The sequence below is a fragment of the Phaethon aethereus genome (assembly GCF_964289735.1).
Source record: "Phaethon aethereus genome assembly, chromosome: 25".
Taxonomy (NCBI): Eukaryota; Metazoa; Chordata; class Aves; order Phaethontiformes; family Phaethontidae; genus Phaethon; species Phaethon aethereus.
This window is the reverse complement of record NC_138601.1, coordinates 3774805-3791945: the sequence shown is the minus strand read 5'-3', so window position 1 is coordinate 3791945 and position 17141 is coordinate 3774805. Positions and strand designations below refer to the sequence as shown.

The following is a 17141-nucleotide window of genomic DNA, read 5'->3' as shown; positions in this document are numbered from 1 at the left end:
CCAACTTGCAGCAGGCTATTTTAATAAACATCATTTTGCAGGACAACAGTCCTGAACTCTGCAACGCTCTGACAGTTCTCACAGCAACGAGCAAAGATCTTAAATTTAGCGACTGTCATGACGAATTAGTTGTATCTTGCAGAGGAAAGAAAGGAAAGGAGGCAAAACCCAAGCTGTGAAGTCCGTAATCAGGATAAGGCTCGTTACCGGTTCCCCTAGAAGCTTTACACAGTGTATCTAGAGACTTTTACGGTATCAGCAATTTCGGTGAAAACTTCAAATTCTCAAAAGCCCACTAAATAATAGCAGGGAAAGGGGAAAACATTCAACCTCCTGAACACACTGCCATAAGCAGAGCTGTACATGGAAACTGTTGCTTGTTTTCACCTTCAGAACTGCGAGGCCAGGTTTGGGACATGGAAGAAAGCAAGAAAAGAGAAAGCCCAAGGCAGGCTGTCTTCAGCGTTTCACCTATGGCCCTGAAACGGACATCAGGAGGAGAGGAGTAGTTAATCCCCCGCTTCCAAACGAGCCCGATGGCATATTCTCAGCTTCTCCAGATGCCACCTCTCCCCTGCAGCTCTCGAGATGCGACGCAGAAGGTTTAATCTATCGCTTTGTTTAAAAGCCCAAATGCAACTAAGCAGCGTTTTTAAAGTAATAATAAAAAAAGGTGTGCGGGAGCTCAGGGCAAGCGTAGGGAGCGTCATGACGATACCTTTGTGCAGATTTTCCAAGGGCTCCAGGACTCCCCTCCGGAAGGAGGCCATGGGGTCCTGCACGCAGGACCTCAGGCTGAGCATGCTCTGCAGGTGGGGCTCTCGCAGGAGCTGCTCCCTGTAGGCCACGAACTGCGGCGAGCGGCAGAGCAGGGCGGCCACGTTGTGCACGAACTCTGGCACCAGGCAGGTGTAGGCGTTGTCAGCCTGGCAGTAGTGATAAGCGACAACCTAGCGAAGAGAAAAAGAACAAAAAAATGCATCTTCATCAGCCAGGAGTCGGGCAAGTTGTTAAAAGCAGTGGATTTTGTTTGGTGAGTTTGATGTGTTCCGGCAGGCGAAGTCTTTAAGAGTACCAAGCGTTAACTACCCATGACAAGAATCCAGACGAATCAGTTAGTAAAAACAGACACTGATCCTGAAAAATGACTGGACCTGCCACTTGAGGAATAAATGAAATTAAGCTGTAGCTGCTCACAGAGACGGACGCTGACAGCGACTGACGCCTCTGGAGCACCGCGCTGAGCAGGGAGCGATAGGACCGTGCTCCGAGCTCCGTTGAAGGACTCGGCGTCAGTCATAACTTGTGATTGTTTTCTTCAACTTGTTTTTTATTTGCTGCTTTCAAATGCCACGCTCCGTAGAAGCAGGCAGAGAGCACTGGGCGAGCACCTCAGAGCAAGGCAGCACCTGCAAACTCCGGACTGCTGTGAAGGGGGACGCCAGGCTGACTGCACGTTACTCATCCACCCTGATCCCGCTCTTCATTCAGAAAATCAATTCCGTTAAAAAAGAAAATAAAAAAAAGGAAACCTTCCTCTTTTCCCAGGTCACATGATCTTCCCAGCTCTTCAAACTCTGCTAGAACCCACTAAATTCTGCCCACTTATTAAAATAAGCAGAAACCCAGTGATAACTTGCTGGCACCAGCCTCCTCGTGGCACCGCCTGGCCGTTTGGTGGGAGCCTCTGCCAGGTCAAAAAGCTTTTCTCCAGCTCCCATTCACTGGGTTTTCTTTTCAAATGTCACTGACAGTACCCAAAAACGTCCCGGCAAGGCAGGTGGGATCAGTTTTGTACCAGAACCACCACTGCCCTGGAGCACTGTAGCACAGCATAGAAATACTACAAAACGAACCACGTTTCCGAACTTGGAAAGGACAATCTGAGGACACCGCGCACACGAGACTGCTGTGGCCTCTCTGGAGGCCGCGTGGACTCAGAGGAAATGTGGTCCACGGCTGACGGTCGTGATTAAGCCTTTCTGGCTTCCCAGCTGCAGTAACCAGCCCTCGTTTGCCGCAGGCTCCAAGGCGGACGGGGTGGCTTATCCAGCCTCCGAGCCCTGTGACTGCGAAGGATGGTACTGAGAAATGAAAACATCTGCGGTGGGGTCCTCACACATTGCTGGCTCAGCGCTAGCTTTTCATTTTAAATAGAAATATATGGAATTACCAATGGGTTGTAATGCAATAATTTCCTTTCACAGTCAAAACGAGGTGTGATGCATACAGTGATGATAAAGCTAGGCTGTTATTTCAAGCGTCAAGCCCTAATACATGTGCTTAAGCTTTAATGGATACCTCCAAATTCCTAACAGAATTTTTCCTACCAGCCAGTTAAAATACAACGTATTCCCTTAGAGAACAGCACGGGGTAAAGTAATAATAAAGGTAGTGATTTCTTTTCAACAATTCTATTTATTTGGGGATTATAACTTGTGGATTCCACAGTATAAAGTTCTTAAGCGGCCGTCCCTCGATATCAGGTTGCCAGTAACAGAAACCGAATTGCTGCACGCAGAGCTCTTGTTTCCTACACGATACGTGTGCAGACACAAAAAAAAGTCTCCTTTTTATGAGAGGCCAATTAGCTTCTTCCAGGAATCTGAAGAGCCACGTCATGGAAAAGGGGACACACCTAGTACCCATTCCCTTAATGGTCACTGCTAGATATTGGGACATACAAACAGTAACAACTCGATTAATTTAAGCCTCTTCACGTACATTCGTGGTCCTTGTACTGGATTTACTGGTATGTTGTCTAAGCTTTAAACAGCAGGATAAACGCACTGCTTAATAGGTGGATCTGAAGCTGAACCAGTAAGCAATGAAGATTTTCGAAAGGCAACCAAAGGAAAGGCATTACAATGTTCTCAGAAATGCAACTGCGCCAAAATTTCATCTTGATGTTTTTATTTTCCGTGACATTTTCTCTATCTTCAAATCAAAGAGAGACTGCCAAAAGCCAGTGCCGCAAGCTGAGCCTGGTGCTAGAAATCAGGCTCCTCACTTACACAGCCAGAGTTGGGTGAGAAAGAGTTTTCTCATCCTGTAAAACTTTTCAAGGTTTCAAAGCACTTCCCTGTTCCACTCCTGGGAATGAGACCAGGGTTAATATGAAAAGTGAATGAAAGAGACTTCAGGACGACCAGCGGGTTGGTGTTGACTGGGCTCATCCCCAAACAGGTTCAAAGCCTGTTCTTTCTCCCCTGTGTTAGGTGAACGCCTTTCATACTCGGCCACTAGTGCTCTGAGGAAGGTCTCTTTCCAATTATTTCACTTTACTAATTGCTCAAGGATCCAGCAAGAGGGATGGAGTACCACCTCCACTGCTTAGCATTCTCTTCTAAGATACAGGAGACCATGTCCAGACCTTGCTCTGCATCTGACATGACTACTCCGTACACTAGCTGTAATTCTGGGGTGTTATTAGTCTTCTCCTCCTTTTGCTCAACTGGACAAGCCAAGAAGTACATGCAAGAAAAAAAAAAAACAAAAACTTGTATAGCCTGGAAATGAACTTTTAATTGGAAAAGGTGTGCCCTCAATAAAAGATTCATTTTCCATAAATTGAACTACCTTGCTTTAAAAAACTGCTTGAAAAACTTCCAACTATCTCTCCTCATAAACAAAATCTTTGAATTAAACATTTAATTTTACCTAGAAACTGTGTTACAATACGTGAAATCACCAGGGAACAGCATGCTCTTCCAAAGGTATGGGCATGCCTGGATGTTGCCACCAGTAAACATTTATTTTTGTCTGATACAATTTAAGGCGTAATTTTTCTAATCGTAGTTTGGATTTGAACTTTGTCATCACATAGCACTAAACACTACAAACACCACATTGGACTTGCAAAATTTTTAAACTTTTATTTCAGCTATCAGGTTTGTTAAATTACGTTTACAAAGTTGGAAGCTGAAAAATTCCTTGCTCTAAAGTTTGATTAAATTTAAATCACTGGATTTAAATACGAAGTATACAACGCCAGTAAGCAACCTTAATGCAAGAGAAGTGGATTACAACAAAGGATGGAAAAAGGATGGAAAAAGTAACACCTAGATCAAGAGTCGAGTGACTCCATGCTGAAAAACTGAAGCATTATGCTGTTTATATTAAACATCAAATGCCAAAAGTTACAAACGTGTATAATTTCCCTTCTCGCTTGAAAGTGAGCTTCAAAATAATTCACACTTGTACGATGTGTATTTTGCTTCCAATGACTGCCTCCTCTCCTAAAATGATTTGGAGAGTCTGTCTGGCTACACATGAAAGAAGTGCCTTTATCATGAGCTTCTTGGTAGACAATTTTTTTTAAACATTAATTATGTATTGTAAGGCTTGAGAAAGACCAGATGTGGCGAAGGCAGAGCACGGCCTCTAACAGAACACAGCCAACGTTCAACACAACCCCACTCTATGCGGAAGTGGGGTAAAGGAGCACCAAAACTCTCATTTGCTCAGAAACAATACAAACATCACCTTCTTAACTGCTAAAGAAGAATTATGAAGACATCATTCATATTCTCTTTAGGTGTTAAATCCAGTAGTCTTCAGGAAGCCCTTCTCCCAACCCTTCCAACACCAGCCATTCTCCTCTTTCCTTTCTGCCACAACCACTTCGCGTTTCGGCCTCACGTAACCATCACCTTCCTACCACCCTTTCTGCTGTCCTTCCATTCGGGTTCTCTCCTGCAGCCACCCCTTTCCTCGACGCAGGACTCGGCAATGGCGTCCCATCCTGACATGCAGACGTCGTACATCTTTCCTGCACCTCTCCTCCCCACAACAAAATGCTTTTCTACATCACGGCCATGCAAACTGCGCTCCCGACCTCCAAGGCCATGCTAGTAATTTCAGCTGGCTTGGGCTCAACTGAGCAGCTATGGAAGAATTCCACAAAATCAGAAAAAAGGGAGATTTCCTCATGTAGGTCAGGACCTAGGAAAACAGCTGCTGGAATAAAAAGGAAGACATGTGCATGTTAAAAGCAAAACAGCTATTCCAAACATAACGCCAGTGGAAGAGAAGGGGAAGAGCTGCATGAACGCAGCAGGAGAAAGAGGCCAGAGAGGGCACGGAGAGTGGAAAAAAATGAGGCACAAAAGAGATTGTGTATCACCTAGAGAGTACAGAGGGAGAGAAGAGACTGAACTGGGAAGGGGGGGAAAGAAAAGAGAGAGTGAAGGGAGAGAAAATGCCAGGTACGGAGAGGCAGGAGATAACAGTAATATGAGAAAGGCTGGAAGGACAGTGCGAACATCAAAGGAGAAAGAGGGGCTGAAGATGGCTCAAGGGAAATAAGTTATTTTTACTTAATAGGACAGGCCAATTTTAAGCAGTTCTCTGGCACTATTTGTGAAGAAGAGTATCCTCCATTTAAGAAGCATTCCTTTGACATCACACCTCTGCTGTGATTTCTCTCGGGCTCCTTCTGCAAGCGTGTCATGCCAGGAGGCCATTCCGCCAACCCACCTAAAAGGACCAACCTCACAGAAACACCCCAGTTGCTCCAGTGCTCTTAAAGGGCTTCAACATTGTATTTAGATCGTATTTCTGCACCTAATAAGATTTATCTTTTTTTGACTCATACAAAATAGCTTCGAATCAATTCAGTGTAATGCTTTTACCTGCCAAAATGCCATTTGCCACACACAACGTTGGTTGTAGCAATGTAAATGGAAATCAGCACTGCTGTGTTTTATCCATCGCACATGACTGTGCCTGTACGGGGTGACTCAGTTTATTGGGAACATTCATTACTCTTACATAGCCGAATATGCCAGTAAATGCCCTCTGAAATTCCTTAGTGTCGCAGGGCATCGAGGCTCAGAAGTAACGAATCCCTCTGCCTCTACGTAAGGTAGGAGTACTCCCTTTCTTTTCATACGCCTGCAGCAATGACAATGACACTTCGGCTTATGGCTTGGAGGATGGGGGGGAAGAGCCTCTGAAGCCACCAGCCGTGCTCAGCATCAGCTGAGTGTGCTAATGCAGTGGATGTATAGCTCCTCCAGCAGCTGCTCTCCATAGGGTACGACCCATTAGCACAGCAGAGCTGGCTTTCACGTCCATTTGTTTAAGTGCTGCTACCACAAGCAACCACATAGCATCCACAAAACCAAAGAATATAGCTGGTCAATGGGTTATTTAAAACTGTGTAGCCAATCCATTAAAAATCCTCTGTGAGTAAAGGATAAAACCTTCAGGGAAAATGGGGAAGGTGACCCTAACCAGATGGGACACAGTTCAGGATTATTCCTTTGAGCTGAACTGAACTCACCTTGGGCTATTGTACCTCTGAACGGTGCTGGTGCCCCTTACTGAAAGGCAAAGGTCACCTAGGACACTTATTTATGGGTCAGTATTTTTCAACACAGGCTAGGGTTGGTGGGAAAGTCTCTCATTTCATTTCTCTGAGGTGAAGAACCAGCTCTGGACAAGCACGGCTGAGTCACCAGCCCAGGAAGTATTTAAAAGACGTATAGATGTGGCTCTTAGGGACATAGGGTAGTGGTAGACTTGGCAGCGTCAGGTTTATGGTTGGACTCGATGATCTTAAGGGTCTTTTCCAACCTAAATGATTCTATGATTCTAAGGTCATGCTCCAGCTGAGATGCATCAGCCCAAGTTATACATTGCCCATCTGGAGACAGAAAGGTGGCACTGCAAGGACAGCCACATGGTAACTTAGCGATGGTCACTCACTCCCCTGGCCAGAAGTAAAGTCGAGAAGTATTTTAATGGATAAAAGATTAAACAGTAAAAAGGCAGAAGAAGCAAGGCGCAACATGGGAGAGGTGTGGAGTGCTGCCTTTTTATGGGATTTTGGGTTTAGAAACCTTACTGTTCATATTCACAACTTTTTTTTTTGCCAGTTTCACCTTACAGTTGTTCCGTGATATCAGGCAATATGTTTACTAAAGAGCAGTAGATGGGTTTACAGTCACACCAAGCTCCCCATTCAGCTATACGTGGCTAGCTCACCCAGAGAGCTGGTATATATCCATCGCAGCGAAGGAGCCAAGTCTAGCTTGACTCGTTGGCATTGCAGAAAACCTGGCAGGCTGCTCATTGTCGGAGGGCAGACTTGAAATAAATTCAGCAATCCTGCAAACTTATTTCCATAATACATGCATACATATTAAAACAAAAGACTAACTAAGCAGTTCTGCCAAAAATGCTTATGTTATATTTGCATGCGTCAGGATGGGTGTTGCAATGTGAGTAGTTTTATTCATGACTTTTGAGAGTTTGCCAGATCTGGCAAGACAACCACTCTTGTCCTCCTTCCCTGCAAGTCTCTACTCCATGCTACGCTACAAACCCTTACCGAGACAGCGGATGGAGGAAAAGCTGCAGAGAAAGCTCCCCAGCAAGGACCGCTCCGAAGCCCACTGCTGAGAGCTGGGGTCTGACACATGTCCCCAGGCTCCTCACCACGACCAGTGGGAAGGCCATCAGCAGCCACTGCCTCGGCTCCTCCTCAGAGGCAGGAGACGCCCATGAGTGAAAGGGAAAAAAGGGGATTGTGCCAGCTCAGTTCCCGGCAAGAGGATTAATGTTACCTTTAAAATGAGGAAATTGATTCACAGAAATCTCTGCTAAGAAGCTATTAACATTGCCATATACTTAATATTTTCCTCGCAAGGAAATGGAAGGCACAGCATTTACCTCTCAATGCCTCAAGTTTCCTGGCACGCTTCTTTATCCCTGACTAAATAACTGCCCTCAACACAACGCCAATCACAACCTTGGACACGACCCTGGTGCAACAGCAAGACTTTCAACTTTGCCTTTTAAAAATATTCTCCCTTGGCATATCCAAAGTGATCGCTAGGAGCTGGAACAGGACAGCCAGAGCAGGCTGGGGTGATGCTCCAGGTAAATCGTACAAAGGCATCATTGTACTTCCAGTATTTTCTCTGCCAGTCTCTCAAAGCGGAATCACTTTGCTTCCAATTACAAAATCCCAGGGAGATGGCCTACTGGGAAAAGAAATGACAAAAGGAACAGAGCAATCTCAATTTTAAGCTCCTTGTTTTCTCTAAATTTTTCTGGAGAAACTACTGCAAACCCTGAAAAGTATCCAACCCTTCCTACCGTGACTGCTACTCGTGTGGCAAAAGACTCCATTTCTGACCACAGAGAGGGACTGAGACATGAGAAACCTCAAGAGCTGCCCAGCAGGGCCTGGGAGGAAGGGAATTTTGCCCTGGTTTTGATGTTTTTCTCCTCCTAGGACCCAGCTGTGAGGATAAATTCAGGGAACTCCTAAAGCAGTGGGATACAGCTTATTTCCTGGTGCAGTTTTTGCAGGACAAAAATCACACCTGATACGCATTTTCTAAATTGCCGCATTTCTAAGTATTTTTCTTCTCCATTAGTTTGCTGGTGAACAATGAGCTAGAAATCATGGATGACTTCAAATTGCTCCCTAAAACCACCACAAAATAATGCTCTTTTCCAGCATGGCAGGACTGAGTGGAGCTCCTGCTAGGCAGCCTTCGGTTATGTTCTGCTACAATTAATGATTTGTTCATCTGACAACAAGAGCTAAAAGCAACCCTTGGCCCCAAGCACTCACTGCACGAAAACCAGACAGAAAAGTACAACCCTGAATAATCCAGAGGAGGCAAAGCAACTGTTCACCTTTCATTTCTGTCATCATAGCACACAACTTCTGCGTTTTGGGATAAGTGACATTTTCAGAAGGAACGGAGTGGGTGAGAGGGACGAGGTGCTTCCCACTGGCATTCTGGAGCCCGCGCCAGCCATTACTTAAGCCTTTTAGTATATTATTAATCCGCTTTCATAATGATCTGCCTTTCTCTAGCACAATGACCATGGCACAACCTGAGAACATCCTGCTCTGCTCAGTGCAAACAGAGGTGGAACATCTGCACGTAGCCTTACCTAGCTCCTCACATGTGTTTCATGTATCTCCTAAAAAACTGTGGTTGTCCGTCACTGTCAACACTTTCTCCCCTACTTCAATTTTGAGTCTAGTCTTAATGCAACTATAATGCACACATGTCCGAAAAATACTCTTCCAACCAGACTACCCTACGGGTCAGTCTTTCCCTCACTTCCTTGGGCTCTTTCTTCTTCAGCCAATTGAACAAAAACCGTTTTAAGTGGGCCATCAGCAATCTTTTTTTTTATTCCACAGCTACTGATACACGAATATGCTGCTCTTCTCTCCCTTCCTCCAGCTCCAAAAGACATTCCACTTCCTCCCTCCCTGCCCCCTTCTTTTCTTTTGCAGATTAGACTTTGGAAAGCCTTTAACTTGTGTATGTGAAGGGTCTTCCTCTGTCACCAGGAATGCCCGTTGGAGAATGGGGCATAAGACATTCAGATGAGGCAGCTAAATTATTTTAACCAACTATTTTTACTATCGTCTACCAAGACATTCAGTGTATTTGCTCTGTTTAAGAGGTCAGCATCTTCAAAGCCTCTTATGAACAACAAATTCTCATGATCCCTCAAAGGCAAGTTAGATGCGTGTGATCGAGTTTCTGAACAAGACGATCGCACACAGAACAAAGAGCTCAACACTGTTATTTTAATGGATTTTTCAATTCTGCTGCCAGGTCAGTAATCCTTTTTCTCCTGGTGTCACTCAAAGACTTCAAAAACCACAGCTGGGGTGGAATAGGCAGTGTTTGTTTTATCTAGGAGGACATCAGACGGCATGGTTCTTTCTAAGCAAATCAATTTATCTGTTGTTGACAGCAAGTATTCATCAGCAGTGATGCTGAGTTGTACTACTCAGGAGGTTACTAAGAGTGCACTAGGCACACGACTTCCAGCTATCAATTTGAGAAACATTCTAAACCATTTTATTTGCCTTTATTTCCCTTCCTGAGGCTTGATAATCCATTAAACTTACTGTTTGTAGCGTGCCGCACAGCAGTTCTGGAAAAGGCTCTGAAGCAATAAAAACATCATTATTATTTATGATAAAGAATCAGCAGCAGGAACATGGAGCTCAAAAAAAAAAAAAAAAAAAAAATCAAGCAAACCAAAAAAGCTCCTATCCTTTCAGAAAAATTGCCCTTTGTGGTAGGAAATGAAGCTCTGAATCAGGATTTAAGCATGTGCTTTCTTTCAACGCAGGGCTTCATCTAGGCATACGCTGCAGCACTCCCAGGAAGACAACTGCTCTTCCAAATTGAGAAAACCAAGTAACACCTAGTCATGTATTCCTCCCAGCATCAGCTACCAAAGGACCATTATCTGCATGGATCACTTTTCTTTTAATAGGCAGGGAAACGGAGGCAGGCAGAGGAGATGCTGGTCTCCACGGATCCCAAGAAGGCTAACGGCAAAGCTGGGAATAGACCCAAGGTCTCCCTCCGGATGCTGAATCAAGCCGTGCCGCCGCTGCTCTGACTCATCCCAGGAACTGTTTGCTAAACATCATGAAGCATTTCAGAAGTTCTGCATGCTGTGTCAGCTATTCGGGTAGAAGAAGCGATTCCAAGTACTCTAAAGTCAACTCATCAGCCTTGGCATTGATCCTTTCATGAAGGCCTGATGTTTGGAAGCCAGTGACAGTTATTTCTGGAATCTGCCTATATTTACAGTAGCTGAGATTTACTGAGAGACTAACAATCATACTAAAGGGCTGTAATCCTGCTGCTAGCACAAGAGGTAGTACATCTTCCTAACTCATTTGGTATGTTCTGACAGCAAAATACAGAATTTGTTTTGCAAAAAAATTCTGGCTAGGGTATGAGCAGGGCTTTAAAAGCCTTTCCTAACAGAGACTGCAGCCAAGGTATAACAATCTATTGTTGCTTTATTTCTGGCTATAAAGATTGTTTCTTGCTCTTTTCTCCAGTGATCAAGAGATGCAAAAAAGCTTCAGTGCATGATCTATGCAGTGGATGTGACACACTGTTTGGAAGAGTCATATCCCTTACCTTTTCCAGGAAGAAACTGAAGCTAAAAGTGTATCAATTTATCAATTACATATCCATCGGAATTACTTAAGCATTCAGGGGAAGAAAGCCGATGAGGTATTTTAAGCAGAGATAGCATACTTGACTGGCCTTTCTGGTAGCCTGTAAAGCTTAAGATTTGCAAGGAATATGATGATTAATGCATCCTGAACAAAACCAGATCTGGCCATTGCATTCCTTTCAAGAACTCCACGTGGAAGAGGAGAACATCAAGTCTTAATATTGATTTACGCAGGTATCACACGCTCCCCGCCTTGCAATCTGGGTGCAGCAGAAAAGCAGACAGGACAAGGCAGTATCTGGCACAAAAAGCCAAGCAAAACACATCCCAGCAACAATTTAGAACAAAGACTTTGCTTGACATTTTCCTCTCCAAAATGGGTGCGGGCAAGAGGAAAGCATTAACTGCTCACCTCCTCTCGGCCGATTTCAAAGCAATATAATGGCACCTTCCCACCACATAAAAATAGGGCTAAATCTCAGTAACACAATAAAATCCAAGCTGTAAATCTCAGCTACAGTAAGTGATAGTGTTATATACAATCCGCTCCTGCCATAACAGCAAATGATTTGTGTATCGCTCAAAAGGCTATGAGCTGTTTTGTATGCTTTTCCAAAAAAATTTCCTAAGCACACACGCAGCAGTAATGCTCAGAGTCTCCGCCTTTACCCACCATACAATACCTGTTCTTTTCAAACTGAAACCCTGGTCAAACACTTGCCAATTTTGTTTTGACTGTTGGAGAAAAATGACAGTTATTTTGGTAACTATGTCACATCACAACATTTGTAAGGATAAAGTAGGATGGCCGGGAAAGATAAACTCTCAGAGCAGAGGGGAGCGTATTTGATGTAATGGGAATTTTGTTTTACAGAAATAACTTTCCTAGGGTAGTAAAACTTGTTCCAGAAGTTTTTCTCTAACCTCTCCCAGCAAGCATTTGAACGCACGCATTTTCCAGCGCACCAAGTGACGTAAGGCAGGAGACCTTCCAACGGGTTCCATTAAAATTGACGTTTTCCCAAGGACCAAAAAAATCCCGAGACGAATGTTTCCGTACCTGGGAAGCAAGTCTCCGCATGGCCTCTTCCTGGCGCCGGCGCATTTCGGGAGTCCCCGGGCAGCTCCCGCTGGTGATTGACGAGTGAGCAGAAGGCGGCTGGGTTAAGGGCAGCTCTCGGTTTGCATCCGCATCTGTCCCAAGGAAAGAGGTTATGAATTGCTACAGGACAAGCACGGCTGACGTTATTATTACAGACTAGGCAGCCGCTACTTCCTAGTGGGTCATCCATGGCAGCTACAATACCTTCTGCAAACACGCTGCTTGGGATTTCAGGCAGCAAGAGGCTGTCACACTGCCCAGCCAGGCCAGAGGTTCCCCAAAAAATTCCTTTGGAAGCAGCACTTTTGGGAAGGACCGCTAAGATAAAGCGTTGACTTTGTCTTATTTCTCTTCTCCACTGTAATTTCACTGACTTTAAAATAACCACAATAATTGAGTGAATTGTGCACTCTTGAAGGCATGCTCTATCTTCAAGTTTGGCATATTTTAGTTCAGTGCTCTCCTGCTCTGTAGTTCTGCCAACAGAGCCTCCTTCATTATGAACAATCGCTGGTTAATTTGGTTCCAAGTCCTTCTTCAGTGGAGACAGACAATTTTTCTGAATTATGTGCCTATTTTATAACATAAATAAATGGAGAGCTCAGATGGAGCTTCCATCTGAAGCCCATTAGGTAATCAGAGGGAGAGAAGCAGGTGTAGTACCAGGATCTGGAAAAGGCTTGCAAGCAAACAATGAATTATACTGGCATCATCTCTACCATGTTTAACTGCTTTCTACTACCTTTCAGCTGGTTCTTTTGCCTGGCAAAGCAGAAACTGGCTTTACTGGTAGCTTGCTACAACAGTCCATTCACCTGGCCTTTGTGGTTAACTTTTTCAAACCGCTCATTTTTACACTCACAGGTAGTCATAGAGTATTTTTGAATGACGCTAAGACATGCAGTACTTGATGATGTCTAATTACCGATTTCTTTATTTTAGGAACCTTTTAAAAGCAACAGTCCTCTTAAGCGCAGTCTGTACTAGCAGAGGACTTTCCTGAATGGACTGCTGCGATGCACCCTTGAGCTTGACTTGAAATCCTAATGCAAACAGTGACCCATTTAATGGCAAACAATAATACAAGACGACTATTGCCTATGAAATTAAACCCTGAATCTATTAGTAGTGATGCACATTCTTGATTCTGAGCATGCAACACCATCTTCACCTGTATTGTTTCTCAGAGAGAGGAATTAAGAGTACGAGGCTGTATTTATGCCAGTTTACTAATGCTGATAGCACAACTGCTGTAGTATAGTCAGGTCACCTGATTAGCATTTATTATTAAACATAGATTTCACTAAGCATAAGAGTTTTTTTTTCAGCATGTGGGAAAAAAAACCCAAAGAAATTTGCAGAATAATTATTATCCTCTGTAGCTAGACCAGGGCTTGTGATCTCTTTAGGAAATAAAGCCTAATTAGTTGATTGATTCTGAAGGTCGCCACCCCAATAACTAACACCGAGGAATCATTCAGCTTTCAACTTCATGGACGAACGAGAGTGCGAACTAAACAACAGCGTGTTCGCTGTGTGCAAGGATCTTTGTCCTTTGGGCAGGGAAGGTGCAGGGCGCTTCCTCATCTGAAATACCCAGGCTTTTAGTCCAGAAACAGTTAAGGACAGTAGTCTCTCTAATCTCCACAATCCCTCTAAGCAGACCAGGGAGACATACAGTCGGTGCACTGCAGAGCTCCGGTTAAAATATAGTAACAAGCCTTGCCCTTCACTACATGTTGTTCACTTAGCGCTGACAAGTGACGCTGTTCAACATGCCGGCATTCGGTGACACCGGAGATATTTCGACATGGCTAAGAGTACTGGATTCCAGTAAACAGATTTAACTGCAGTTTCACTGAGATACAGTGACCTAGATCCCTAAAGAGAGATCCTTTAGGTACCTAACCCAGTATTTTTAGTGCTATCTTATTCACTTACTGAGAGCTCAATGATTTTAAAGGGTTGTCATCCCCACCGGCAAACATGTCAGCACAGAGTGATGTGAACTGGATGGGACCACAAGAGGTAGAGCAATCCTGGGTACCAAGCCTACATGGGCTTGTGACCCACCCTGAACGTTTATACCATGATAAGCTGTGATAAACCAACCATACGGGAAGGAGAATGCACCTGCATGGATTTGTAGGAATACAACATTGGCAATTAACATCGGAGTCTTCCCAATCAGAGAAAACCCATGATGTTTCTAAGTCAGAGAAGTAAGAGACAGACTATTTTGACTCTTCAAAAAGAGACTATTTTGACTCTTCAAAAAGTAGATTTGGAACAGGAGCAGTATAAATATTGCTGACAGTTGCTTCCTTCGCTTGGCAATAAAGACTAAGCTGATTTCTTGGGCCTGAAGAGGAATAGGATCTTTTCAGCCAAAACCATTACAAAAGCTGATGGAAAAGGTCTCTGATTTTTGAAGATCTGTGTCCTGCTGGACTTACGTTTCGGAGAGGCATGTGGGCTATCAGAAGCAATCTGTCTCATACGTGTGCCATGGCAGCTGAGCGCAACCAGCCTGGAGATGATGGCCGTTTTTCCAAACCCGATGTTCCCAACGATCACTACACCTCGGTTGACGCTGGTGTTTGAACTCTGCAGCTGTGCATCTATCTCATGGAAAACCCAGTCCCGGCCAACGAAGACGGACTCGGTGGTGATGCTGGGCACCTCGAAGAGCAGTGGTTTCAGAGAGATGTCGGGAGGTCTATAAGGTGCGAAACGTACTATAGAGAAACACAGGGAAAGAACAAAAAGGTCAATGCTAACAGTAAAACTATAGTTTGGAAATTGCTGTTTCATCTTCCTTAGAAATCTTTTCATTGCAAAAGGTGAAAAAATACAAGCTTGTTTATTACCCACAGACTTGTTAAAAGCATCTGGCTCATTCATTGCATTTTCCACGAAAGGAGTTCAGAGAATTTTACAGGAGGAAGTAGTTTACAGCTGGGGAAAGTGTAGCTGGAGAAATGAAATTTCGTGCTTAAAGTCACCAGACCTAAAGGCCGTGCGACAGGCAGAACGGTGTGCTTTCCAAGGCAGCTCCCCCTGTGACACAGGATCGTATGTCTGTTCAGTATATAGATATACCTCTGTTCACCTGTTCAATCCAATGAGCACCAAAAAAATCTTAGCACTTAGAAGTGTACATAAATGAAATATATATATATATATCAGATCGCTGATAGGATTTTCCTATATGGCAATTAAATCATTTTCTCTTTTCACAAGGAAAAGCGGTGTTGCAAGCAACGTAAAGTTAACAGAGAGTGCAAGAAATACCTCCCTAAGAAATGGTGCAGCGCTAACACCTAAAGACATGGATACTGATTGTGTTATTTTTCCCATTTTTTTAATGCATTAGATTATAATAAAACGTCCAGCTAAACCCAAACCAGCCTTGAAACTTTTTCAGGAACATTTTGGGGGTGGAGGGAGAGGGTATTTGCTGTTCTTTCCATTTGACACAAGCTATCTAGGGAACGCACACCTAAAACGAGTAACACCTATGCACAGATCCGGTGCAAAGATGCTAGTAGAAAGATCAACTCATATGGTGCGTTCTGCCTAGGAGATCTGTAATTGGGAGATGATACACATAAATCTATAAAAAAATTCTTAAGAAGTGATGGAAGCCCTTTGTGTCGGCAAAGACAGTTGCTGGATCTTCCCACTTTACCACCAAAATGGTTTCGTAATTAAAAGCTTTCAGAAGGTGGCCACAACGACAGCAGGTGATGCCCACTCAGGGGGAGGTTAGTCACACTGCGTGTTTCAGCTGCAAACTTTGAATTTCAGAACGTAATTCCTTCAAGTCAGGGCTAAGTGACATGGTTGGAGCTACCTCCATGGGACACGCTTCCAGAGTGGCACCTGGTACGGCAGCTCTGAACACACCTTCCAACTGCAACACACGCATTGCACTTGACATTCAACACATATGCTTAAGCTGATGTGGAAGGTTTGAGCTGGGGATGACAGAAGCTGAATTCAATTTGTTTTGAGATCATGCGGCACGCTGCAAACGAAAACAACCATACGAAATCTAGATGTCTTCATAGCAGATTTTAGAAGAAAGCCCAGGAAGCCGCAAAGGAGGAGTTCCCCGAGCAGCGCTGCAGAAGGATTTAAGTAAAAAAACCACCGGTTTGCTCAGCGTTATCTCCTGGCACGATCACACTCCCATCGTTTACATTAGCTGCTTCCAGAGGAGCTTTGGTTCCTCTGAAGTTTTAAAAGCCCTCAGACATTTAAAAGGCACAAACATCATTCAGCAACTGCTGACGTCTGCCATTTCATCACCCGCTCGCCCGCCGCTGTGGACATGCGGGTGGTGTTTAATCCCCACGCAGACCTCCCGGTGCAGCCCGAAGGCCCTCGGGGGTACAGGTAACACCACTGCACCAGACCTTGAACCGAACCCATTGAAACCAGACTAGCGAATCGCAGCAGCGGGATGCTCCAGCTACATGGGAAGAGGTTAGAGCTGTGCCACCTCCCGAAGGGCCTCGCTGTAAACACAAACACGCCATTTTGGAACAGCCCAGCGTGCTGGGTCGAGCTCTGCGCTTCGGGGTGAGCTCCCCTCCTCGGTCGGGCACGGAATCCTTCTGGAAGCTACAAACCATGCCGGCGCCTGCTCCCTCCCGGTGCCCCCAGCCCGTCTCCCTCCCTCCGAACCAGTCCAGCGGCAGAAGAGCCGTTCCCCCGGGCTCCGAGGCTCTGCCGCCTCTGCCCCAGCACCGACCTGGCCCCGTGCCCCGGCTGCCGCGCCATGCCGGCACCTCCCCAGGCAACCGCTGAGCCCACGGCTCAAACCACCCCGAAACGCTTCGCAGACCGGCCCGGGGAGCTGACCCATTAAACCGGAGCTGGTAAAGGGGCTGGGCTTTAACGTGACATCAGCTATGCCTACGGAAAATAGCTTGTATTTAAAAATGTTAGGTATTTTGGATTTCCCTTTTTTTTTTAACTGATACAGAAAACGCTGCAGACAGGAGCTGTATTTTTACTCCCCCTTGAAAATGATGAATGTGCTTTAAATTGATCCTAG

General features: G+C 44.8%; 1 protein-coding gene across 3 annotated transcripts in view; it reads right to left on the bottom strand.

Moving 5' to 3' along the window:
- Positions 1 to 17141, bottom strand: part of TANC2 (tetratricopeptide repeat, ankyrin repeat and coiled-coil containing 2) — a gene marked incomplete at both ends in the record, with an annotated part of 209210 nt that overhangs the window by 50425 nt on the left and 141644 nt on the right. For all 3 annotated transcript variants that reach the window (XM_082010630.1, XM_082010631.1, XM_082010632.1), the window contains 3 exons: positions 719 to 950; positions 12035 to 12168; positions 14533 to 14814. In XM_082010630.1, the coding sequence (XP_081866756.1) occupies positions 719 to 950; positions 12035 to 12168; positions 14533 to 14814 (648 nt within the window). The remainder of the gene's footprint in view (positions 1 to 718; positions 951 to 12034; positions 12169 to 14532; positions 14815 to 17141) is intronic.